Consider the following 24,615-nt stretch of genomic DNA (forward strand, 5'->3'; position numbering starts at 1 on the left):
TTTTGAAGTAAAGAATGATTTTATTAATTGAAAATTTTCTACAATCTCACCTAAAAAAAGTGTATTTAAAGCCAATAGCTGACAAAGCAAGGAAGGACGTGGTTTTGTTTGAACTGGGCCAAACAAAGCAGAACGAAAAATACCCAAAATTGACTTCGAATATTGACGAGATTCGAGAACAAGTGGATGGTGGTAAATAAGAGATGGTTAAAGTACTGCGTTTCCCACAAGTTCTTGATCCTCCAAAAGAACAAAACTCACTATTTACTTTTTCGGACAAATTTAGACCGGGATGAAGAGGATGATTCAGCAATGTCTTGAGAAGAGTTCGGAGTTTCAGAATGTTGCAATGCTTGCTTTAAGGATTCCACTATCTGACTCATGGATGGTCTGTCTTCTGGATTCTTCTTCAAGCAACTATCAGCCAACTTGGCTATTTTGCGAGCTGCTTGGAGAGAATACTGGTTCCTGAGACGTGGATCCATTATCACCGCGAACCTGCTGGTGTCAGCAGGGTACTGTTTCACCCAATCTAGAAGCTTTTGTTCTGCAGTGGGACGGTTTCTTTCCAATGATCTTCTTCCGGTGAGGATCTCATACAGTACTACACCAAAACTCCACATGTCGCTCTGGACTTTCAGATGACCCGTTTCAATGTACTCTGGTGCAGCATACCCTTGTGTCCCAACCACCTAATAACCAAACAATACAACAACATAAGGACAAATCATTGGTCTTGAGTTCATAACTTTTGTTGTTGTATGCCACGGAAATTTCGACTCATTATTCCTTTGAAGGTGTCAATGACAGCAGTTGTAGTCTCATCTGTCTTATTATCCGCAATATCAAAGAACATAACAAATTGTGACTACCATTACAAATTTGAAACCTTTGATAGGATCATAGCAATGTTGCTAAAATCACATCTTAAGGGGTTGGCTAAGGTTAAACCAACAAATATGAAACAGACATTAACTGTCTGCAGTGAACTTACCGCAGTGGATACATGCGTCTGATCGCCTTGTGGTCCTTCTCTAGCAAGACCAAAATCTGAGAGCTTTGGATGGAAATCCGCATCCAATAGAACATTTGAAGATTTGAAGTCTCGGTAGATCACCTTCTCGACAAAAAAAATTAAAAAAAAAATATGAAAAGATTACCTCCCAAGATAGGAATTCAGATATACAATTAAAGTTTCCAAGGGAAAATGCTATGGCATGCAACGAAGTTGAATAAAATGACAACTATATCATCTCAAAATTTGGAAAGTATGAGACTTTTGAAGTACCTGAATTTCGAGTCCTTCATGGAGATAAGCCAATCCTTGAGCAGCACCAAGCATAATCTCCAATCTTGTTTTCCAAGGTAGTGGTGGTAAACTTTTATTGAAGAGGTGATCCTCCAAGCTCCTGTTGGGCATGAACTCGTACACCAGCAGCCGTTGGATTCCTCTTTCTCCGTCCACGGAGCAGTACCCCAAAAGCTTAACCAAATTTGGGTGATTAACAATGCCAAGAAATTGAACTTCCGCAAGCCATTCTTTATGACCCTTGGTAACAAAAAATTACAACCATAAGAATAGTAATAAAACGTCAAGAATTTGTTGTGCTTCTGGATCATTTATGTCAAATGCAGAAATAGTTATCTGACTTTGTATGCACCAACCAGACAACAATGCAGTTGCAAATATCTCATAACTATTTTTTTTATAGAAAAATATTCTTGTACTCGCTGAACAGAGCTGTAAAGAATTGTGCAGTATGAGTTTTGGATCCCAAAGCATAAAATTTTTCCTTCACGAGATCACAGTAGGACAAATGATAAAACTATGACCCACGATCAATAAAATAAAGTTGACAAGGGTCAAACAGTAAAAGTTAACTATTGCAATAAAAAGAGAGTAATAATGATCACGGGATCGAGTAATCTTTCAAGAAAAGCAAAAGAAGAAGAGAAATTGAGGATGGAAAAAGAAGCATGTGTATACCTGGAAGCCACGCGTGTTGAGCCTTTTGATAGCTACCGGAAATTGATCACCCTGTCCATCGGAGGGTCTGATGGATCCTTTATACACACTCCCGAACCCCCCTTCTCCAAGCTTGAGCGTCCTATTGAAACCTTGGGTGGCATCTCTGAGCTCTTGAAAAGTGAAAACTCTGAAGCTGTGTTCTTTCTCTCTGTACAAGTCCTTCACGCTCTTGGGCGACGACAAGGAGCCGGTGGAGTTGGCGGCGCGGTTCACGGCGGGGTTTTTCTTCTTATGCAATTCGGGGGCAGATTTACACTTCTCTTTGAAGAAGAAACACTTCATCTTGTCACCACCATCAAATAAAGGAGAAGGGAAAATGAACAGAAGAAGAGAAAGAGAGAATAAAGGTGATGACCCAGATGAGAAAATGGGACCTTGATTATATATTGAGGCGGTGAATTGTGATAAGGGACGAAGAGAGAGGAAAAGGGAAAAAAAGATTAGGTTCCGTGAAGTGAAAGAAATATACTGAATGGGAACGATGGAGAAGAAGAAGCAGAGGTGTGAAAGTTTAAGATATTCAGAAACACACCCGCGTGGAGGAAGAGAGAGACAGGAGTGAAGCGGGTTTACGACGTTGTGTGTGTGGAAGAAAGACCAAAAGACTAACCAAGAAAGACCTTTCAAAGGTTAAGGTAATTTGGTGTGTGTATGTGAGCTGGAATATGAATATGTAGCTTTCTTTTGCTTTGTCGCAAAAAATTTGGGTCGGGTCTCATAGCTTCCTTTGTCACATCGCTCTCTCAACATTTTTTTTTGTTCTGTTTAAGTTTTTTATATTATTTCTATACTAAATTTTCAAAATACACCGATATATTAAAAAATATTTTAAAACATAAAAAAATTATATCTATCAATTTATTTTAAAGACTAAATATAACATCAACACCAAAAACTGAAGAAAGAATTCAATTTTTTTCATTTTTGTAACTCAATAAAATCTTAATCTGTCTTTTTCTTCATGCCCAATATTACGGGTCACAACTTTTGTACCTCTTTGACTACAACTCTCAAAATAAATTTGATGTAACTAATCGACCAACAAATTTCATAAAATGAGATAAGCCAAGAAAAAAAAATAGAATCTAAATTAAATTAAACTTTTAGTTTAGTTTGTTTAGTTCACAGTTTAAATGAAATTAGGTTGAGTTTATCATTAATTTGTTTGTGACTAGAATTAATTTCAATCTATCGGTTGGATTACCGTATCTCATTCACAAACAGTAAGACATAGAGTTTAGTATTTGAAGAATAGATTTTTTTTCTTTGTTGTCATGTGTTTCTTTAAATTTAGCATGAGTTAGACTCTGTTTGTATTGTGGTATGTGGAGCATGGTGTAAGGTTGAATGGTGCAAAAGTTTCAAAATGCGATGATGATAAAATGAGAGCAATGAATTTGGGTGGTTGGCATCTTCAACTTTCCATTTATACAAACAAAACCTAAGTGCAAGTATATTTCATAACACTTGAATTTGGGTAAAATAACAAGGGTGCCACACACACAACTATATAATTCTTGAAAAAATATCTTTTATCGATGCCGTTGGAGAATCAATAACCAACCCTTTCTGCAGCAGTAGTATTAAAGATTAAATATAATTGATTTTAAATTACTGATGCACTAAATATGTTGTTTGATACGGTTAAAAGCTATATTCATGTTATGCTTGACTTTTCAACTTTTTTTGGTCTTCTTTCCATCTTTTATATTCCTAAGCTCTTTTCGGATTTTGAATTTCGTCAAACTGAATTTTGGATTATCAATTTGGGAAAGCTAAATTTTAGAAGAAAAAAGAGAGGGTGTAGCCTCCTATAGTATTCTTTTTTCATAAATCTTAAACATTCGTATAGAAGTGTTAAATATAAATAATTTATATTTTAAAGTATTATGTTTACTCTTAATGTATATTAATTTAAAAAAGTATTCCACAAGAGTATAGAATGATTAAATAATAGAAAATATTGGTTGACATTTTTCTTCAATTTTCAAGAACGTCAGCAGCTAAAAGTAGTAAAAAGAGGATGCTGTGTATTGACCCAATCAGACTAAGAATACAATTAATAATATGGATCACTCTCGCCAATATATAATTTATCTTGCTTCATGTTAAAAAAATACCTAATCAAACAAAAATAAGTGAAAATTGATATATATTGATGTTTTAATATTGATAGGTAGTAGATATTTATGAACTTGGATAGATCATACACTCATATTCGTTAATAAGTAATCCAAATCCATCTACCTTTTACTTATAAATATTGTTAAACTAGGGTTTTATATCTATTATCAACCTCAACCATTAACATTGGTTTTCTTGCTGTCCTCCATTGATGATCAAATGGTTTGCGATATTTTTTGAGCATGGTTTGGTTCTTTTGAAAATGATGGTTTTAAAATCATACTAGAGCATGAAATGAGTAGCATAAGATAATAAATCTCTTTACTTATTAGATCATGTGTGAAGCATTTTACTAAATGTATGATAAAATTTAACGGTACAAGTAAAATAGGAGATCTTAAGATTTTTACATAAAATCTCCTTCAACTAGAGGAATAAAAAAACACAACATAAGTAAGTTAATTAAGAGACATTTTTTATTTATTTTGATTTAACCAAATGTTTTTATTTGAAAAACATTCAGCTGAATATTAAAAAAGCTTATGAAAAATAGATGTAGGCACACACATTAAAAATAAGTGCACTGTTCCTAATTGTCAACTTTGATAAGTGAGCATAATTATTCATTTAATAAAAAAATATTAGTATAAATATTGTCGAATTTTATTAATAATACAATGCATTATATTAACAGAACATTTCACTAGTATGATTCATTCGTTAATGGGATTGGTTCATAACATTATTAATATAGTATTAGCCACACAGACACGATATCCACACAAGCGCGATAAATGTTTTAGATACGAATAATAGTATGTTAATATGTGATAATAGTGTAATATTATTAAATTAATATATAAAATAAATTTATAATTATTAAAAATAAAGTGAAATGAATAGAGAAATTAATTGTTGATGAATAAAAAAAAGAAAAAAAAATAAACAGTTTTATAGAAAATAAGTAAACATAATCATTAATTTTAAAAAATTGATATTATGAAATGTGGACACAAAATAGGGAATCCTCTTTATATATTATTATAGATAGATTATAGAAATGATAACATCAACGTAAATTTGTGTATAGCATTTTGTTATGAAAAAAAGTATTAAACCGCCTCTTCGTTATCATTATTATTGCTATTATTATTTGAATTTAACTTTTTAAAATAAATAAGAAATTCCAATAGTGAATGGGAATCAATAATTCATATTTTAATTTTTTTTAGTACTTATGCAATATCAATTGTTGATTTCTGATCAATTACCTCTAAGGTGAATTGGTCACGTTAGAGGGTTGGGATTCTTTTCATATAGAGATTATTTTTTAAAAAAATAAAAGAAAATTAAAAACTCATATTTATTAGGTATAAAAAGTAAAAGACTGATAACTCTTCCTCGTATAGCACCGATCCCTACCAAAACAGTAAGATCGTACCAGTTCGTGGTTATTGTCAGCTTAATACACCAACTAGCCCAATTATGACACGAGTAGTTGGCACATGAATAGAAAAAAGTTCTTCAACTCATGACCCCAATTGGACCACAGTCCCTAGTCCCTACAAGAATCCTCGGTCAACTTCAAAATCACAATCCTCATCAAAAGTCAAGCTAGCAGCTACTATAAGACAGGAACCACCTAAAATAAAATTTTGCAACCAAATAGGTTGTCACACTCTCAGCAATAAAATAAAACATTGATGGGCTCATCATGGATCAATGGGATGTCAACCAAGCGTGACAGAGGGCAATGTGGACATCGATTAAAACAAAGCAAAGGATTTGCAAGATTTAAACATGATAAATCAGTGCTTATATTATAAATTGATAATACTAGGTAGGTTTGTTAGAAGTGAAGGTATACAGTAAATGGCACCGTACATTACATGATTGACGGCAAGTCAATCAACAAAGAATCTTGAGGGCCCATTTGTTTGGCTTTCCCTATGATTCGATAGACAGAACCTGTATGGTAGTAAAAATGGTTCGGTTCAAGAAAAAGTCCAGTGTGCATTCCTAGACCCACGTTCTATTATGCCTCAGGCCAACCAACCCCTCTTCTACTATTATGTAATAACAAACTCAATTAATGGCAACTGTGTTTCTGGTAATGACTTCATCCAATGTCATCACCATCAAACCAAAGAGCGTCAAATCAATTTGATGAAGTCATAAACATGGTCATTTTAGTGTCCCCAACGCATTTGTCATAAGCTTATCAGTCATCACCATGTTCATTTTAACTCTTCAACTATGACTCCAAAGCAGTCTTCGGTTCTGAACTGGAGGAGCCAGTCCTGGAATGTCGCGAATGTCCTTGTTCTCCGGGTGCACAAGCTGAAATTTTGAAAGAATTCATAATAATTTGACCACTGTCAGAAGATTTAATCAATAAAAATGAGCTGTTTGGCAATACTTATCGAAGGTGGCTTCTGGAATCTAGTTCTAGTAGGTTGAGAATGGAACTTTTTACCAAAAAGAAAAATGGCATTCTAAACTGTAACATTCGTAACTATTTAAATTTTAGAACTTCTTTCACCACCTTTAACTGCCCTGGACTCAATCAAGGATATTTTTGTTTCAAATTTGTCCAAAGCCACCGGCATTTTGGAGGATGAATTGAAGTGTACGGGAACTAGTTTTTTCCGCACCGTAATGGTGAAAACAATATTTTTGAAACATACTGCAAATAGATTTTGGAAGAGTTTTTTTATGATAACTGTCACATGGCTGCATCGATCAATGACAAAAAAATGAACCTTAGCATATCACATAAAAATGCACAAACTAATGAAGGCCATCAAATTCTGTATCCAGTGAAAGACTTGGAAAGGGAAGTTCTTTTTCATGGTTAATCGATAAATAAATATAATATGCTCCATAAGCAACATATATATCCTTAAACATTGTCAAGCAATTTTTACCGTTAAGTGCAAAAAAAATTCCCGGCCAATAAATTCACCTACAAATACAATAATAGAGGATGACGGTTCTGAATTAATCCTTTAGTTAAAAAGTCATATTCTCTTACCTTTACTATAATGATAGCAATTACTCCCATGACAACAAGGAAAAGTAGCACCATAATACACTTGTCAGTAGCAACCTATTATAAAAGCACCTATACGTTAGATGAATGATTCATACATATAGTAACTACATTGTAATGAAATGATGTGGATTCTGTAGAAATTGACCTGCCTACCGATTTCCTTGACCAATTGTGATGCTTTCTTCAAAGAGAAATGGATCGAATCCAGCTCATTGACAACTCTGCTCATTTGTTCCGTCTATACATAGAAGAGTGTACACTTAGCCCCATGTCGAATTAAGTCTGTTTTTTCTTCGTTAATTTTGGGGTATGGGACTATGCACAAGAATCATACCTGAGCCTTAAGAGCTGCTGCAGTCTCTGTACCAACATTTATTGTTTCTAGAACGACCTATTCAAAGGGATTAACAGTAATCAACTTCGTATCAGCAAACTTCCCCTTTTACCCACAAGATGGAAGCAAAAGTTATATGTAAAGAATATTCAAATTAAACATCATCAAGAATTTTTCATTTCACAACAACTTTCTCATCCCTTCAAACTTCCAGCGGATAGAGAGTTCAATTGTGGCCTTTCAGGTTAGTTACACATAAAATGCAAGTCTTTTACACATAAAGTTCAACAATGCACATGGATAAGTTCTCTAATTGCTACACTGGTCTAAGTGAGTATACAATATCATACAAAAACCGTACAATTATCTTAAAGACAAAAAAGATATGCCACTTCTGAACAAGGGGTAAGGTTTGTCGGCCTAACAGAAGAGGGTCTTGGATTGAGACTAATTTCTGATATCAAACAAGCAGCAATGCTTAAACCAGGTTGGAAAATGTTAACTGTCAATTGAATGGGAAAAATCATTCAAGCAAGGGTTATCACAAGAGTTACGCCTTTTAGCTCCTTCCTTCTCTCTTCTATTTGGGCAGGGATAAAATACAATATTGAGGGAGTTCATAATCACATTACAAGCCAGTTAGAAGATGGGAAGAACATCAACTTTTGGGTAGATACGAGGCTCTCTAGGCCTATTGTAGAAACTCTAAATATTTCCTGACAACTTCATTCTTTAAAAGCTTCTGTTGCAGATTTTATTCAGAATCATAAATGAAATATCCCTGGAATTTTGGTACAAAACCATTCTGATCTGGTTGCTGTGAGGTCAGTAGAATTACTATTCCCTTCTGTGACAGCCAAGATAGTATGACATGAGAAAATACAACTGATGGTATGCTTTCAATGAAACAAGCATAAATGCACATAGAAGAGTATGGACAGATCATGGCTAAAACTAAAAACATCTGAAACAAGGCAATCTCTCCTTCTAAATCATTCACAGTGTACAGTAGATTCCCCGTGTACTCATAGTTGTCAGCATGAGGAAACAGCTGGTCATATCTTTCTTCACTGCCCTTTTGCTGCCAGGTTGTGGAATTGACTTTACCATTTTATCAGGATTCCTATTGATCACTCTTCTCTTGGAATCTACTTGGTCTGTTATAAAAAGGTAAGGACCATTATCTAGGCTGTGGTAATTTGTATTATTAATGAAATAGGGTTCAGCAGAAATAAATTGAGGTTTGACAATGGTAGAATAGATTATCATTACATGAAGAAGAGAATTTTTACAAATGATAATCTTGCAGGTAGTTCTTGTGCTGGTATCGTGAATAACAAACAATATTGAAGAATTTGATATAATAAAAGCCTTTGTTGTGTCTGGACATCCTAGAAAATCTATCAAGAGATTATTCAAGTCGTGTGGGTAATGTAACACTGATGTGGCAGCTAGAGGCTTCCCTGGACCAGCTGCTTGTGTTGGAATTTTCAGAAATAATTTGGCTACTGCTTTTGGATGATTTACTGCTCCACTTGGTGTTAAGGATGCCTTTACGTTGAAATTATGAGTGCTATTTTGGCCATTGAAGTTTCTTATGGCAGAGAGTGGCTGCATCTTTGGCTGGAATGGGATTCTCTATTCGAGGTTCGAGCATTTCCTGATGTATCTTTGGTAGTTAAGAAGCATGTGGAAAAAAAATTTTAAGCTCATCAAGCCTGTGTATTTTAGGGTTTCACACATTTTCAAATTGTGCTGATAAACTTATTGTGGGAATACTCTTCAGGGTTTACTTCTTTGCAATCATATCCCATCTTTTGTGCAAGACTCTTTTACAAATCGTTTGGGCATGTCAAACTAGATTTTCTAAAGTTTTAGTGGATTTGGTTTGGTTCTCCAACTCTTTTTTTGTTTGCTTTATTTCTAAAATGATATTTTGGTGTGCTGAAAACTATTGATATAGGCTATGGTGCATATTGGTTGGGATTATAGTCTTATATAGCTATGCCTTTGCACGCCTACTACTGTTGAAAAATATCCTTTCTCCCTCACCTCCATCACACATACCTTCATTTCATGGAGAGCCAGAAAAAGTCTAGCAAAGATGATAATAGAATGGGAGTGAACAAAAGGAAGATTGGGAAAGTAGTTCTTCAAGAGCATAATGTCAATTTAAAACACTCAGAAAGTTTACAATGTAAATTTAATTGAGGAAGAACGTGTAGCAAATAAGCAAAATGGCAAGCAAATGCCAGCTAAACAACAAGAAACAAATATCATAGCAGGACAGAAAAATAAGAAGACCAGAAAGACGGTAACAATAACTTAAGGTCCCTGCATTTCCACAGCTGCTACATACAATAAACAAGTGGAGGAACCAATGTGATTTCACTTTGGGTTCCTTGGACTAGAAAAAATACAATAACAAACTATAGACAAATTAGTTGTGCACTGCAAATTTTAAAAGATGTGACACCCAAGAAATAGACCTACCTTCTTTCCCCTTTCAATGGCCTGATCTGTCTCATCCATCATCCTATTCCCATGATCCATTAGCTGATCGTTAGTCATTGCTGTAATAAATCATATATGGTCAATGTTAAGCACAATAGTATAGATCTTAATTCTATTTGCTAAACGGCTTGTTTTTAGTTTTCTTTCTTTCAAAGGCTTTTAAGACTTCCAGGCAGTTGACCAAAACTACAGACATGCAAATGCCTTTCAGTGACAGAGAAGGCAGAAAATATGCCGTTAAAAAACATTTCTTAAAAAATGAAAAAAATTTATTTCCCTCTAATTATGTTTACTGTTGAAGCTCTGGAAAAAACATTTCTTAAAAAATGAAAAAATCAAAGCAGGGCCAGACAGGAACTTAGAGCATGCACACCCATGTTGAATTAGGTCAAAGCACACCAAGAGATTCTCTCAAAATAAAACTTCGCAGAAAAATGATAATTATTTTGTCATTTCTCATTTCTCATTTTCACAATAATGATTAAAGACTTTGTATCTCCACTCATACTCACCACATTATCCTACTTGCATACTGGTTGGCAACATATATGTCTGTTCTAGCAATAATGTACCAAGTAGTAAAACAAAAATTATTATAGGCTTTCATTTATTTGAAAGCAGAAAATGTGATACGAAAAATAAATACCCGCATGTACAATATAAAAAAATCGGTCTGCTTACAGGATGCTAGCAAGCCATTTTCTTCAGCAAAACCTTCGCTTGGCCCCTCAAAGAGTTCAATTCGTTTCTGCTCAATATTTGTAGAATACCTGCATTGCAATATAGCACACACTAGAATTGGTTGTTGATATCAAGGAATACATCCACTAATGTCAGAATATAATGACTTTCGAAATTGCAGAAGTAAGAAAAAACTATGTCTGCCAAACGGAATAAATCGATAGCTTATACGATGTTTTGACTTACTTCTTTTTCAAAGCAACATATGAGTTTAACTCTTTGATCTGCAACAAAAATAGAAGATGCTGATAAGTAACATTGACAAACGTCGTGCATAATTTATGGAAATCAATAAACCTAAAATGCAAAGACATATCGATTAAAATATGAACGGGAAAAAAAAAAACAATCGACAAGCATCTGACCATTGACTGCTTTTTCTCATTCAACATTTTGTTGGTTTCTCTATCGAAGTTATTCTCCAAAGCTTTGACTTCTTTATCGAACTCCTTGATAAGCCTGCAAAATGGGATCCAACCGTAAACACACTAGATGAGGCAGCCACAGCAAAACCTCAAATCAAAGGTGTTCTCCAATGCCAAACGATTATCAGGACAATCACACAATCAGGCTTTCGAACACAAATTAAAACCTCACCCTATATACAGGTTTCTGGTCATGAATTTTCAGTATTCCAGATCTGAAAATTGTGACAGATTATACAGGCTCTCTTGCACAAAGCTCTCATCAATGTGAGACAAATGCAATTCGAATACGCGAATTGTAAACAACATAATCGAAACTCTATAACGAATGATTCGTATGTAGAATGTGAAAAATACCGTTTACATTCTCGCATTTTCTCCGTGAGCTCTTCCAGCTGCCTGCTCTGTCTATTCGAATCCTTAATCTTCTCCAACTTCTGAAATCCATTTCTGCAGCAACAACAACAAGAACAACATGAGAAAACAATGTAGCAACGGAACACGAAAGAAAGCGATGAGGTTGAAGTTCTGACTGTAGGGCGCGCAAATTGTCGGCGATGTGCCCCTCGATCTCGGCCAGGTCCTCGCTGATCGCCGACAATTGATCCATCTCGCGGCGAGATCTGAGGCAGAGAGGGGTGTTTGGATGAGGCCTTTTGGAGTGAGAGGAAACGAGGAATGCGGGTGAGATTTCGCGTTGCTCCCAAACAGCGCGTTGTGCGGTTGGGACGGGATCTTCAGTGTCTGTTCGTTCCTTTTACTTGCAAGGAACAAACAAAAATTATTGGGGGGTTTTCTTCCCTCCTCTCCCTCGTGATTTGCTTTTCTTTATTTTTATTTTATTTTGTTTACCGCAGCGTTCTGAGTTGTTTTTTCTAATATTTACTCTTTCATTTTTAATTTAAACGTTAAATTTAAACCGCTACTACTAGGTTTAGGATTCCGTGATGGTGGGTGATTGTTTCGTGGTGTGTTCCGACACCTGATTCATCAGGTTGTTCGTTGTTGGGACAATGCTGTGTGTGCGAAGTGCGTTGTATTTCCAAATCAACATTTTCTATTTTCTTTTGACAGCTCAAGAAACTAACATCTACTATTCTTAAAACAGTTAATATTAAATTATTTAACAAACTAGAAGTATCATTATAAGTAAGATTTGTTAATATGCACTCAATTAAGAATTTTAATTTGACTTTGTTCTAAAAGATTTAAGACATAATTTAGAAAAAATTTAAAATATTTATTATTGAACTTAAAAGGAGTAAATATGGAAAAATAAAAGAAAAGGTGAAAATATTTATTGAAGATTATAGAATACTCAATGTTTTTAATGTATTACTGGCATAAATATAAAAAAGGTGTGTATACATTTTTTAAATATAGGTGATATTATATTAGTAAGTAATAATATTGTAATGTTATTAAGTTAATATATAAACTAAAATTATATTTATTAAAAATAAAGTGAAATATATCAGAACAGATGAAAGAATCATCATTGATAAATAAAGAAGAAGAGAAAAAGCAGAGATAGTCGATTTTATAAAAAACTTGTAAAAATAACGGTCAATTTTTAAAAATTTAATAAATTATTATATTTAAATGGTAAAATTAATATTTTAAAATGTGTACACAAAACAGAGAATCTCCTTTATATATTGTTATAGATTACCATGACTCTTAACAAAGAAACTATATTTTTTAATTCTTTAAATAAAAAACAAACTCGTTTACTTATGTGATTTTTAATGTATTTGCTAATTCTAAAATATCTAAAACTACAGTAACTTGACGGTCCTAAAAATTGTGAATATGAGCTAACAAATCTCTATTTTATGAATTTAACACTGAAGTTTTATTTCAATTAATTTAAAAGATAAAGGTTCGTGATACTAGATACAATAAGCGGAATCTGTGAAAACAATTTCAAATAAATTGTTATTTTATCTAAATTATTATAACTTATAATTATTTTTTAACTTTTTGTATTCTTTTAAGTTTCATACACATGTTTTTATATGAAAAATGTTTTTTAGCATTTAGAAAAAATTAATTGTTATGTATTCCACGTATTTGTTTAAAAAAAAAGAGTACATGTTGACCACTAAGTTTACACAATTTATTTATATAGAATTTAGTGTATCCAATGATTAAAGTAACATTTAGATATTCAACTATTGACAGCAACCAAAATTTAATTTTTATTTTGTTATTAAAGAGATGTTTAAATGTGTTTTCATTACTCTGAAATGAGCAAGTTGGTTATATGTAAAATTTTATTTGATTTTTCCTATTATAAAAATAAATATTATTATTTTTTTCTATAGAATAAAATGCCAAGTGACTGTTTCAAATTATGTATATATTAGTGTTGTGACATGACACTTAAAAAGTTCTTAATGTTTATAAAACATATCTTATTTATCTATATTATAATGAAAATTAAGAATAATAACTATTGTTATTATTATAATTTTTTAGAGATAAAAAATAAAGAAAATATCTTTATAGACTAGATAAAAAAAATCATAATTTTTATAGAATTAAAAAGATTGATTTCAAATTTTACATAAATGAAAACAAGCAAAAAAAATGTATATAAATCAAAACCAAAATTGGTTAATTTTATATAAATTAAAAGTGCAAGTGTTCAAAAAGGTGATTTTTCTTTTATTATATTTTATTTTAAAAATAGTTTACTTATTTTAAACATAACTTATATTATATTAATTAAATATTCCTTAATTCACTAAAAATTTTAAATGATATATATAAACATTAAGGTAGAACAAACCCCACGGTGGAGAAATGTTGTTGTTTCTTTTATCCATCAAAAGTTTCAATCACTTTTTCAGATGGTTGCTTTTTCGTGGGGTATAGTTTTTTCGAAAAAAAGATGATTATACTATAAAAGTTTCTTAAATATTTCAAATGTAACTTTGTAAGGATCTTATTTATGTTTCTCTAAACCCAAGTGATAATTATTCATAAATAACTGATACTAGAGGATTTGAACACTTATATAAGGTAGATATTCTTTTTTTTTCTCAAATTAATATATTTCATATTTGATATTATTATTCTTCAAATCTTATATCACGATGACATAAGTTATTATTTATGCCAACCCCTGGTGATATATAGACTATTATTAAATGTATTTTTCAAGATTTAATTTATGAACCATTTTATTAAAAGACCAATTTTGTAATAATATAGAATAAGGTATTAAAGTAGCGACATATTTTAATAAGTAATAGATAATCTTTTAACACGTTGATTTCGTTACTAAATTGAAAACTTAAATGTAACAATTCCCCACCTCTGCCCTACCTCTGCCCTGATCATCGGCAATGATCGAGTATGCTTGGTGGAAAAAAAAAATCTTTACCAATTTTTTGCGTGATATTTTTCAGATAAGAGTGAATAAGCTTATTAATTCAATTTTTTTACTTGTTTTCATAAAAACAATGTTTTAAGTTACTGTTACAATGTTTTTTTTTTTACAGTTTTAATTTTGTAATTTGTATAATTTTCACATATTATCAGTAATAAAATATTTGTTATTTCAATTTGCAGTATTAATACTTTTTTATTCAAAACTACAAGAAAAATTAAAAATGATCTACCAAAATACTAATAGAAGAAGGAAAAATAGCATTGGACTTGATACTTTATTAAAGAAGAAAGAAAAATGATGTTTAATATGGTTAGTAACCAACACAATGATGACATCATTGTGTTGCACTATGATAATAATGAGATATTAAGTTTAATTAAATGGAATAAGGAGGAGAATTTGGCAAATTCATGAGAAACATTGTTGGATTTAAAATCCTAAGTCAACATGACAATTAAAAATTATTTAAATTTTAAATCAAGAAAAGTAAAGAATTTAGAGAAACAAAATTAGGAAGGACAAACATATAAGATGAAGAGGGACAAAACATTTTTTTTTTTCTTCAAATATTTGGTAATAATTTTAACAAAATCACGGCACACCCTTATGTACATGTAGGTTCACCACTAATGATAAATATGTAAAAGTCTCGGATTGTATGTTTTATTGTTGAAGTCTCTTTCCCTTAGTATTTTACCTTAGTAATATACATAATTCAAATACTATACCCAAAGATCTTATGTAGATACATTCAACCTAATATTTGACCTTAATAATAGAAATAATTTAAAGACTATACTTAAAGATCCTATATAAAGACATTCAAGGACTTAATTCTTGTTAGTGATCAAGGTTGTTCCTGGGCTTCCTACTCTTACCACTCAATCATTCCCACGCATATGGTTTGTCTTACTAATAGATGTTATTAAAAGATCTTATGAAAAGACATTTAAAGACTTACTTCCGGTTACTCATTAAAGTTTTACCTCTAAAGTTTTACCCCTATACTTGACCACTAAACTTTTTTTTCTCGTGCTTTTACTTTCACCACTACTACAAAAAACATTTATTACACAAGTTATTTTGTGAATTCTACATAGTTCAAATTATTAATATAGATGTAGTCGACATATAAAATGTGGTGTTTTTTACATGGTTAAAAGTTGATTAATATATACAAATTACAATGGGTATGATCCTAACTGATATATAAAGTATGGTTTTGCAAACAGTTTTAAGAATGACGCAATACATAATGACAAAACATAAAAATGTTGTTTTGAACTTTGGTTTCGAACAACAAGGGGATATTGATGCAGACACCAATGATATACAATTAAGGTGGCTTGCAAACGATAAAGTTGAGTGAAAGAAGGTGAAACATGCATCTCAACACTCAGAATAACACCTAGAACACAAACCTCCATCACCAACAACAAAACCTCCACGTTAAGAGCGACATCACATTCAAAGCACGATTCTCCACCATCGACAGTGTGAATGACAATGACCGAACAACATTCATAACGACGTGGGACACGACATTTTGAGGCAATAAAGATGGATTATGAGATAGTAACGATGTTCGAACACCTTTCATGATGAGTCACTATAAGAGGAGTGACACACATAAATAAATAACATTAAGACAATAACGAAATAAACAAATACATGTAAATGAAGATATGAAAAAATTAAAATCCCTACATCATTATTTTGTTTAACCGATGTTGTTTTTATTTAATATATTAGTTCTCAACTTAACCGATATAATAAGTCCTTTATTAATTACAATTTTGCTACCATGTTCAATTTCATCCTAATGACATTTTGTTAAACTTAAATGATATTATATGTATAGTGAAATAATTTTTTTTAAATTTTTAAAAAATTTATAACTTTACATCAATTATACTACATAATTAATACAATTTATCGTTTTTTACGTCGACTAAATTAGAATCGATGTAATATCTAGTCCAATATTAGTAAAATTATACTACGTTCTCTTTTGCACCTATTCTCGTTTAACCACCTTAGTATGTCATTATTAAATTCCAATTTTGCATTGGTGCACTTAAGTTCCTAACCTTCCCACTGTTATTCTTGGCACATTTTTGTTTTTTCATATCACTAATCACCACTTTATCTAAACATGTCAAGTCTGATTGGGTTCAAACTTTCAGCGACTCAAATCACTCAACGTCTCATGTATTGAAATCATGTCAATGAACATTGGACATAACATGTTTTTTTTCTTACTAGGCTTAAAATTTGTGGTGTGGAAGATCGGGAAGGCATTTCCAAAATGGTGCATTTCAAGAAAAAAGAACTCACTCAAATAGTAAGTCGTTCTAAAAAAATATACTTCGTTAAAAGTCCACTAAGAATGATATATAATACTAAGAAGAGAAAAAAAAATCATAACACATAACCTTAAAAGGACATTAATAGAGTTGTAATTCATCGCTACATTGATTAAGAACAAGGGTTTTCTCTTACTCCGAATTTTATAATGCCAGTGTCATGCAACATAGTTGGTGGTTGCTATTAAAAAAAGGATTTTTTATTGCAATAAATAAATGTGATTATCGAGAAACATGAAGGAAACTTGTGCTTGTATCTTATTTTATATATTTTCATTAATGACTTTTATATTTTAATATGTTGATTTATTATCCTTAATTTAATTTTATATTACATAATTCTTTTATTACATATTTCATTATTTTGTAACTGAAAGTTGTTGGTTAGTTTATTAAATTATAAACGTCTAACACAATTATACATTGAAACATATAATACATATAAAATGATAAAAATGATATGTCTATATGATATTTCAACATTTTAGTTTTATTTTACGAATGCATATTACTACATATTTGTTCTTTAGTATCATTTAAAAAATGTTACTACATTATAAAAAATGTTACAAATATAATTTAGTAACATTATACTACATGTTATGTATATTCTATGTTATTAATAAATATTAATGACATTTTTACGTATCAATCGAGACATTTATAAAAATGTTACTAGATACTTTTAGTAACATTTATTTAATAAAAATGTAATATTTTAAAAAATGTTACTCTAGTTATAATTTTTTTATAAATGAGTGACTATCATAAAAATGTTACTAAAAGTCATTGATAACATTTTTTTGAAATAAAGAGACATTTCAAAATTATTACTAACAAAATTTAATGATATTTTTTTTTTGTTAAGGCAACATTATAAAAATATCACTAATATAAATAGTCATACAAACATTTCTTTTGACCAATTGATGTCTTCTAATCATAAAAAAATTTGATTTTAATTTTTATAGATCAATTCTCCGGATTGCATATGGAACGATTTAGTATTTTTCTATTGATTCCCGTCCAATCCAAATATTTTCTATCCGAATTTATAATAATAGTATCTTCTGCTATATAATTCTTGATAAAAATATTACTTATTCTATCAAATAAGTCTTTTTTTATATGTATTGTAATTAGAAGAAATCATTGTGTTTTTATTTGATTGAAATAGGGATCTATATCGATAAATATATGAGTCTTTCTTATTTGCATAATTCATAAAATTATAGGATAAAAGATCGTATTTATATTGTTTTCTATTTTTTTTTTAATGAGATTCCTTGTTGTTCTTTGTAAAGAATTAATGGGCTTTTTCCATATGAATCCCATTTGGTTAAATTTTTATTTTGAGTTACACCACATTTAGTGATTCTATTTCTCCATTTTTGTGATACTAATTTTGACAAGTTCTTAAGGAACATAAAAAATAGATTTAAATAAGAATTTTTATAGATCAATTCTTAAAGAATGCTAAATATGCATTTTAAAAAACAAATACATGTAGGAGACAATCAAATCCAAAATCAACAACAACCCTCAATTATAGACACGAGGAAAAGTAATTAAACCAATTTCAAAAAAATTATCCAAATCAGGAACTAAACCCTAAATTGCATAGGTTAGAGAATGGGATAAACTAACTTTGATTGCACCGTTGCAAAGAGATGGGAAGCAATGTAGAACAAATAGAAGTCAATCCTAGAACCCTATGACGTGAGATGTCGAAATTAGAATGAGGAGAACGATGAGTGTTAAAGAGCAGAGAAATGACTCGCGACCTACTAGAGCGATGAGTGAGAGCATATAAGAGAGTGGCGACTAGAGAGGAAGCCGCAAAGGGAAGAATGCAAGTGAACTAGATAAACAATTACAATACAACGGAGAGAATGCCAATGGACGTGAGAGACATTTGTGCCTGAACTTTCTTTACTGAGTGAATTAATAATTTATAATAACTTTTATTTAAAATACAACTTATAATAATATTTATTTAAAAAATATTATTATAATTTATAAGATTGATGTATAGTAACATTTTTAATAGTTATGATAATGAAAATGTTACTAAAAACAGGAAAGTGTAATGTAATTATCTATAGTGACATTTTTTAAAAGTGTTACAATATTAATATTAATATTAATATTTTTTATAGTAACCATTTTAAGAAAATGTAACTATATTATACCTATAGTAACATTTTTAATAAATGTAGCTAAGTAAATGTTGCTGTAGCTACTAAATGTTGTAGTGCTAATTAAGAGTTTACACTTATAAAATTAAAACTTAAATTATTAATTAGTTGAAGAATTAATATCAATTGCATATAATCCTAATCAATTAATGTGTCTGAATTAGATAGAGATGCCTATAAGAGACAACATTAAAAAGACTAAGGATATATGATAAGAAAACCGATAGGGAGATCCTGATTTGTGTGTTGTTGCATCAGGTGTTGGAAATGTAGGAGAATTATTAAGGATGTCCCTAGCAGGGGAAGGAGCTGAAGGCAAAGAAGGTGAAATAGGTGAGGCCTTACACAAAGGTTGTTGTGTGCTATTATCACATGTGAGTGAGGGAACACTGTAGTTACCTACTGATGTACAAACTTCTGACAGAACCCCATCAATTCCATGACACCGAATCGAGGATCCTGCTACACATATATTTGGGCTGATGAGTTTAACGTTGTTTAGAACATAGTTCTTCCTACCATTGTTAGATACTCTGAGCATGCAATTAGGTAATGAAGTGGGAATAGCTGTTCCTGTTGGGAACTGTCCCAAGACTTCAAAGAGCAAAGGTGACGGAATTGAATGCCTAAGCAAGAAGTCAGAGACAGATCCTTCTTGCAAAACCATGTTAGCTAGCATTCGATCGTTGGGCATCAAGAAAGTCACATTCCCCACGAGTCTTGTGTCAGGTGGAGACATGTTTATGAGCATTACAAAGGTAAAGTAATTTGCCTTCTGCATCTCTCTGGTTGCTGCAACAACGTCTTCTTCGTTCCTTGCATCCATTTCTGTTGCTGTCACTGATAAAATCAGCATCAATATCAGGAATGCCTCCATGAACGTGCTAGATATTTTCTTCATGTTGCTGGCTTGGTTATTCCTATCCTCTTTTGAGCAAGGTGTGGTTTTATTATGAAAATGGTATTCCAGGTAGATTCTGAGAGTTGAGAAAGGAAAGGGTAACTTTTTGTGTGCACATGTAAAGTTGCTGCTTCACCTACTAAGCTTCACATGCTTCCTGGATGATTGGAAGCTCAAACCGAAGTGATGAGCATAATCAATTTTCTCATAACTGGCACATGATTTTAGCCTTCCCATGATTCATTTGAAACATTAGACTATAGGAATGTATTTCATGTTTTTACACAAAAAATTAGATGAATATTGAGGATGACAACGGGTCGGATCGGATACAAATAGTGTCTACCAGTAATCCGATCCGAACAAAAAAAGTCCATTAATTATCTGCCCGTTAAGTTGTCGGTTAGTCATTTAAAAAATACTCGTAGATTTTTTAAAACTAACGGATATATGTAAATACATGCATACCCACGAATCTTTAAAAGATATATATATATATATATATATATATATGTATGTATATATGTATATATATATATTTCATAATATTTTTTAAATAAAATTATGAAAAATTAAATTTTAATTTTAATTAAATTTATACTAATAAAATATAAATTAAATTTTATTTTTATTTTTTTTGCAAATAATGAGTATCTACATGTATGGATGGTATAGTACTAGCACTCGACCTATTTATAAACATGTATTAAAATAGTCGCTACTCACGAATTATAAATATCTACATGTACTAAATATCCATTATAACTTGTGAATAGATATTTTTGTCATCTTTTAAAGATACATAGTTTCTTCCCTCTCATTTAGTTATTTAAATTATTTACTTTTATTATACAAATTAGGCTTGGCCATATAACTATAGCAAAGTTGCTTCTTCCTGCACTACCACATGTTTCTTGGTGCACCCTCATGGCCTTATTGAAATGACTTCTACCATCACCATGGACCAAGTTTGTAAAGGCAATGAGAACCACCTCCAAACACTTCTCTTGATTGACGACACTCTTGTGCTATCCGGGAGGTTGGATGCAGGTGGTGGTGTAACACGTCTCCATCCGTAGTGTTATCATCATCCAGGAAAACACCACGAAAACGACTACATCAAGAAGCTCATGAACCAGCATAATCTTCAACATAGGTGGAAGAACATGGATGAGGCTGGGTGTGGGTTTTTGGGTTCCGAACACCCAATCTAGAAGCTATTTCCGAAACATTCAATCCGGAAAATTTTAGAAAAAAAGAGGTGCAGGACTTTTGTAGCGTAGTACTTATCAACACCCTGAGTTAGGCGACCAAGAATAAGCGGTGGAAAAGTCGTTTGTTACAGGTGAACTATTCAACAATTGAGGTTGAAAGTTGTTAACTTTGTTGATGTGACAATTTCTCCGAAGTAATTTTAGGGAGTCCACAACTGAACGATTCTGAGGACAAGCGGTCGAAAGTCCGCAACGACCGGTTGATCCTGATAATAAGTAATTGAAAATCACACTGAGATCCTTCTTAATGTAAACACCGACAATGTTGGTTATGATTTGCCATTCTGATCTGACTATTTGGGCATAAGAACATGTCTAATCGGAGTACGAACACTCAACAACGTCAGTCAGGCGGACCAAGAAGATAAGATCTATACTTAAAGTAAAACAAGTCAGTAATCAAATTTAAAAAGCAATTGGACTTTGATCAAACTTATAAAAGGAGTCCAAGTTAAGTTGGTAAAGACTTTTACTTCGTATTTATCATAGCATTAATTGCATATCCCGAACGGACTTGAACTGATTTAAGCATCAGAGCCTAATTACAAAAGAAAAAGATTTAGGGAGTGTTTTAGATAGATATTCGGTCCCTTGTCCCCAAAAATTTTTATTACATTTTCAGAGAGAGTAGTGTGGGAACTATGGGGTGAAGAAAAAAAAATAGGGTGCAGGAAGAAAGCAGCTCTATAGATAAAAAATCAACGGCCCAATAATATTGAGACACAATAGTGAAAAGAAAAGAAAACAAGGTCTTGCACTCTCTTCACGGCAATACTATTTTTATGGCTTCGGTTTTCATTCCAAACTTATTTGTTGGGATATGAATGGTAATAAAAAATGCAAATATATTGGATTTAATATTGAAATTTTGAGATCAGATATTTATGATTTTAATATATTAAACGTGTTTATACTTTCAAAAAGAATAATTTAATTTTTGTGTTACCTAAAGGATGTATTAAGTGGTTCTCAAGATATAATGGAAAGAACGAAATATTAAAAAATAAAAAAACAACGTAAAATTATAACATATTTTGTGATATTTCAAAATAAATATAATATTGCGCATATTTTCATTCAAGTAAATAATATTTTCCGACCTTTTTTTTTTCCTTTTAAAAAATATAGTTATTTCTTAAAGTTAAAACGAAAGAGACACAAATATAGTTATTGACACTTATATATGAAATTATTATTTACATCTAATCGGTATTACTTCGGTGAAAATAACCTATAATCTTTTTTTATTAATTTACTGTATATCATTTATAAAAAAATATAAAACAAAATATAGTAATTCAAACCAAACTTCACTAAAAACGAATCAAACCGGATCTCTACCCGACCCGAACCCAATGTGGTTTTCTATAAATTCTGTGGAATGACAAGTAGGGTTTCTGCGGCTGCTCCATTCATTCGTTCACCGTCCCAAACCTCTCTGCAGCGCCCACGATCCAGAAAACATGGTACTCTCCCCTCTCTCTCTTTCCATTCTCAAGCATCTTTTTTTTTTTTTCTATTTTTTTTTGTGCGTCGTTTTATGTTAAAATTTCACATTTTGTTTTGGCAGACTAAGAGAACAAAGAAGGCTGGCATTGTTGGAAAATACGGTACGTATAGTTGCTTCAATGCCACCTGAATCTTATAATTTTGATGTGATTAGGTTTTTGGGTCAATCTTAATGTTGTTGCTTACTGTAAATCTTATTTAGCTTTGAGAAGAATGATTACTGGTTGATGTATTTTTATAATGTGACGATTTCTTGCTAAACCCTTTGGTTTTGGAGTCAATGGAAATTGTTATGCGAACTTAGGTTGTTGAGAATGCTGTCACAGGGAACATGTTTATTTTGCTTTGATTAATTGCTGAGAAATTTGCCTGATTTGTTTTATCAGGTACCCGTTATGGTGCCAGTCTGCGGAAGCAGATTAAGAAGATGGAAGTTAGTCAACACAGCAAGTTCTTCTGTGAATTTTGTGGAAAGGTAGCTAAACCTTGATTTCTTGTATGTTTTTATATCATATGCTCCAGCAAGTTCTTTAGTCGTTCTCTTTAGCTTTTCAAAATGTTTGAATTCTGACATTCTAATTTTTGTGGCAGTATGCTGTGAAGAGAAAAGCCGTGGGAATATGGGGATGCAAGGACTGTGGTAAAGTGAAAGCAGGGGGTGCTTACACTTTGAAGTAATGCTCTTCTTCCTCTCTACTTAAATGTTTTATTTTCTAAACCAGAGACTTAATTTTTCTCATTATTTTGGCAGCACCGCAAGTGCTGTGACTGTACGGAGCACCATCAGGAGGTTGAGAGAGCAGACTGAGGGATAAACTTTTTGTGAATGCTATATCAATTAGACCTGCGTGGAGTTCTTAGTTTGTGTTTACAGAACTGCATTGATTGTACCCAAAGTAAACTCCTTTGATTTCTATCAGAGTTAACTCTTATGATTTTTCTTGTTTTGGACTCTATGTCAGTAATTTTGCTTATAGTTTCTTTTTATTGATTGCAATTCTAGTCTCTTCCCAAGATTGTAGTTTCTTTTTCAGATTTTAGTTGTTGCTTTCCATGCATATTAAGGTGAACTTTTACTTACCCCGCAAATGCTTTACTCCTAAAAGTTTTAGGTCTATATTAATCATATAGTGCAGGAGAGCTAGCACTGAAAATGATGTTTTGATTTGTTATGAGGCTCAATGCAGGAGATTTTTAGGTTTTTAAATTAAAATGTCTTTTGGACAAGTTTTCTTAGGATTTTTGTTTTTCAAGTGGTCTGGACGTAATTGGAGAGTTAGGACATACTTGGATGTTAATTTCCGAAGTTCACTTTGAAGAATGTTTGAATTAATTAAATGGATTGGTCAGACGGCACTTGAATTCTTAATGTTTGCTGATTCTTTGAAGGTTTTTATATGGGCATTAACGTTTCAAATTGTTTTTAAGTCTTCAATTATGGAAAATATTATCTTAAAATTGTAAAATTAAGAATTAGAGTGACTGAACTCACTCATACGCGTGGGTTGGTAATTTGTTCTTGATTTGTGATCAGCGCATAGACGAGTGTATTAATATACATGTATATTTTTGGATATATTTGGATGATTTTATTCATAATTAGTTTTATGAGAAAAATAAGTAGAAAAATTGAAACTTATATTTTCTAAACTAGAATATATATAATGCGAATGATTTACCTGTGGATTTGAAGTTGTTTATTCATTGCTTCTACTATGTTATTTTTGGTTTATCAAGAAGCTAAT

General features: G+C 31.7%; 4 protein-coding genes across 4 annotated transcripts; 1 reads left to right on the top strand and 3 right to left on the bottom strand.

Annotated features, from left to right (window-relative positions):
• LOC114178398 (probable serine/threonine-protein kinase PBL19) lies at window positions 1-2,679 on the bottom strand. Its single transcript, XM_028064263.1, has 4 exons — window positions 1,988-2,679; window positions 1,289-1,549; window positions 995-1,117; window positions 1-692 (listed from the first exon to the last, which is right to left on the bottom strand). The coding sequence occupies exons 1-4, from the start codon at window positions 2,309-2,311 to the stop codon at window positions 261-263; spliced, it is 1,140 nt and encodes a 379-aa protein (XP_027920064.1). The 5' UTR covers window positions 2,312-2,679; the 3' UTR covers window positions 1-260.
• A 3,267-nt stretch (window positions 2,680-5,946) lies between these two features.
• Window positions 5,947-12,065, bottom strand: LOC114179974 (novel plant SNARE 11). Its single transcript, XM_028066491.1, has 10 exons — window positions 11,756-12,065; window positions 11,580-11,672; window positions 11,163-11,256; window positions 10,984-11,021; window positions 10,738-10,826; window positions 10,036-10,115; window positions 7,543-7,599; window positions 7,354-7,446; window positions 7,188-7,262; window positions 5,947-6,493 (listed from the first exon to the last, which is right to left on the bottom strand). Exons 1-10 carry the CDS (start codon window positions 11,830-11,832, stop codon window positions 6,404-6,406), a joined length of 786 nt encoding a protein of 261 aa, XP_027922292.1. The 5' UTR covers window positions 11,833-12,065; the 3' UTR covers window positions 5,947-6,403.
• A 7,281-nt stretch (window positions 12,066-19,346) lies between these two features.
• LOC114175503 (FAS1 domain-containing protein SELMODRAFT_448915) lies at window positions 19,347-20,063 on the bottom strand. Its single transcript, XM_028060259.1, has one exon. The coding sequence runs from the start codon at window positions 20,061-20,063 to the stop codon at window positions 19,347-19,349; it is 717 nt and encodes a 238-aa protein (XP_027916060.1).
• Window positions 20,064-22,711: 2,648 nt separating this feature from the next.
• On the top strand, window positions 22,712-23,884 carry LOC114176944 (60S ribosomal protein L37a). The gene is made up of 5 exons (XM_028062150.1): window positions 22,712-22,827; window positions 22,932-22,971; window positions 23,257-23,345; window positions 23,462-23,544; window positions 23,622-23,884. Exons 1-5 carry the CDS (start codon window positions 22,825-22,827, stop codon window positions 23,683-23,685), a joined length of 279 nt encoding a protein of 92 aa, XP_027917951.1. The 5' UTR covers window positions 22,712-22,824; the 3' UTR covers window positions 23,686-23,884.
• Window positions 23,885-24,615: the final 731 nt, after the last annotated feature.

Source organism: Vigna unguiculata, chromosome 3 (genome assembly GCF_004118075.2).
Source record: "Vigna unguiculata cultivar IT97K-499-35 chromosome 3, ASM411807v1, whole genome shotgun sequence".
In the NCBI taxonomy this organism is placed as follows: domain Eukaryota; kingdom Viridiplantae; phylum Streptophyta; class Magnoliopsida; order Fabales; family Fabaceae; genus Vigna; species Vigna unguiculata.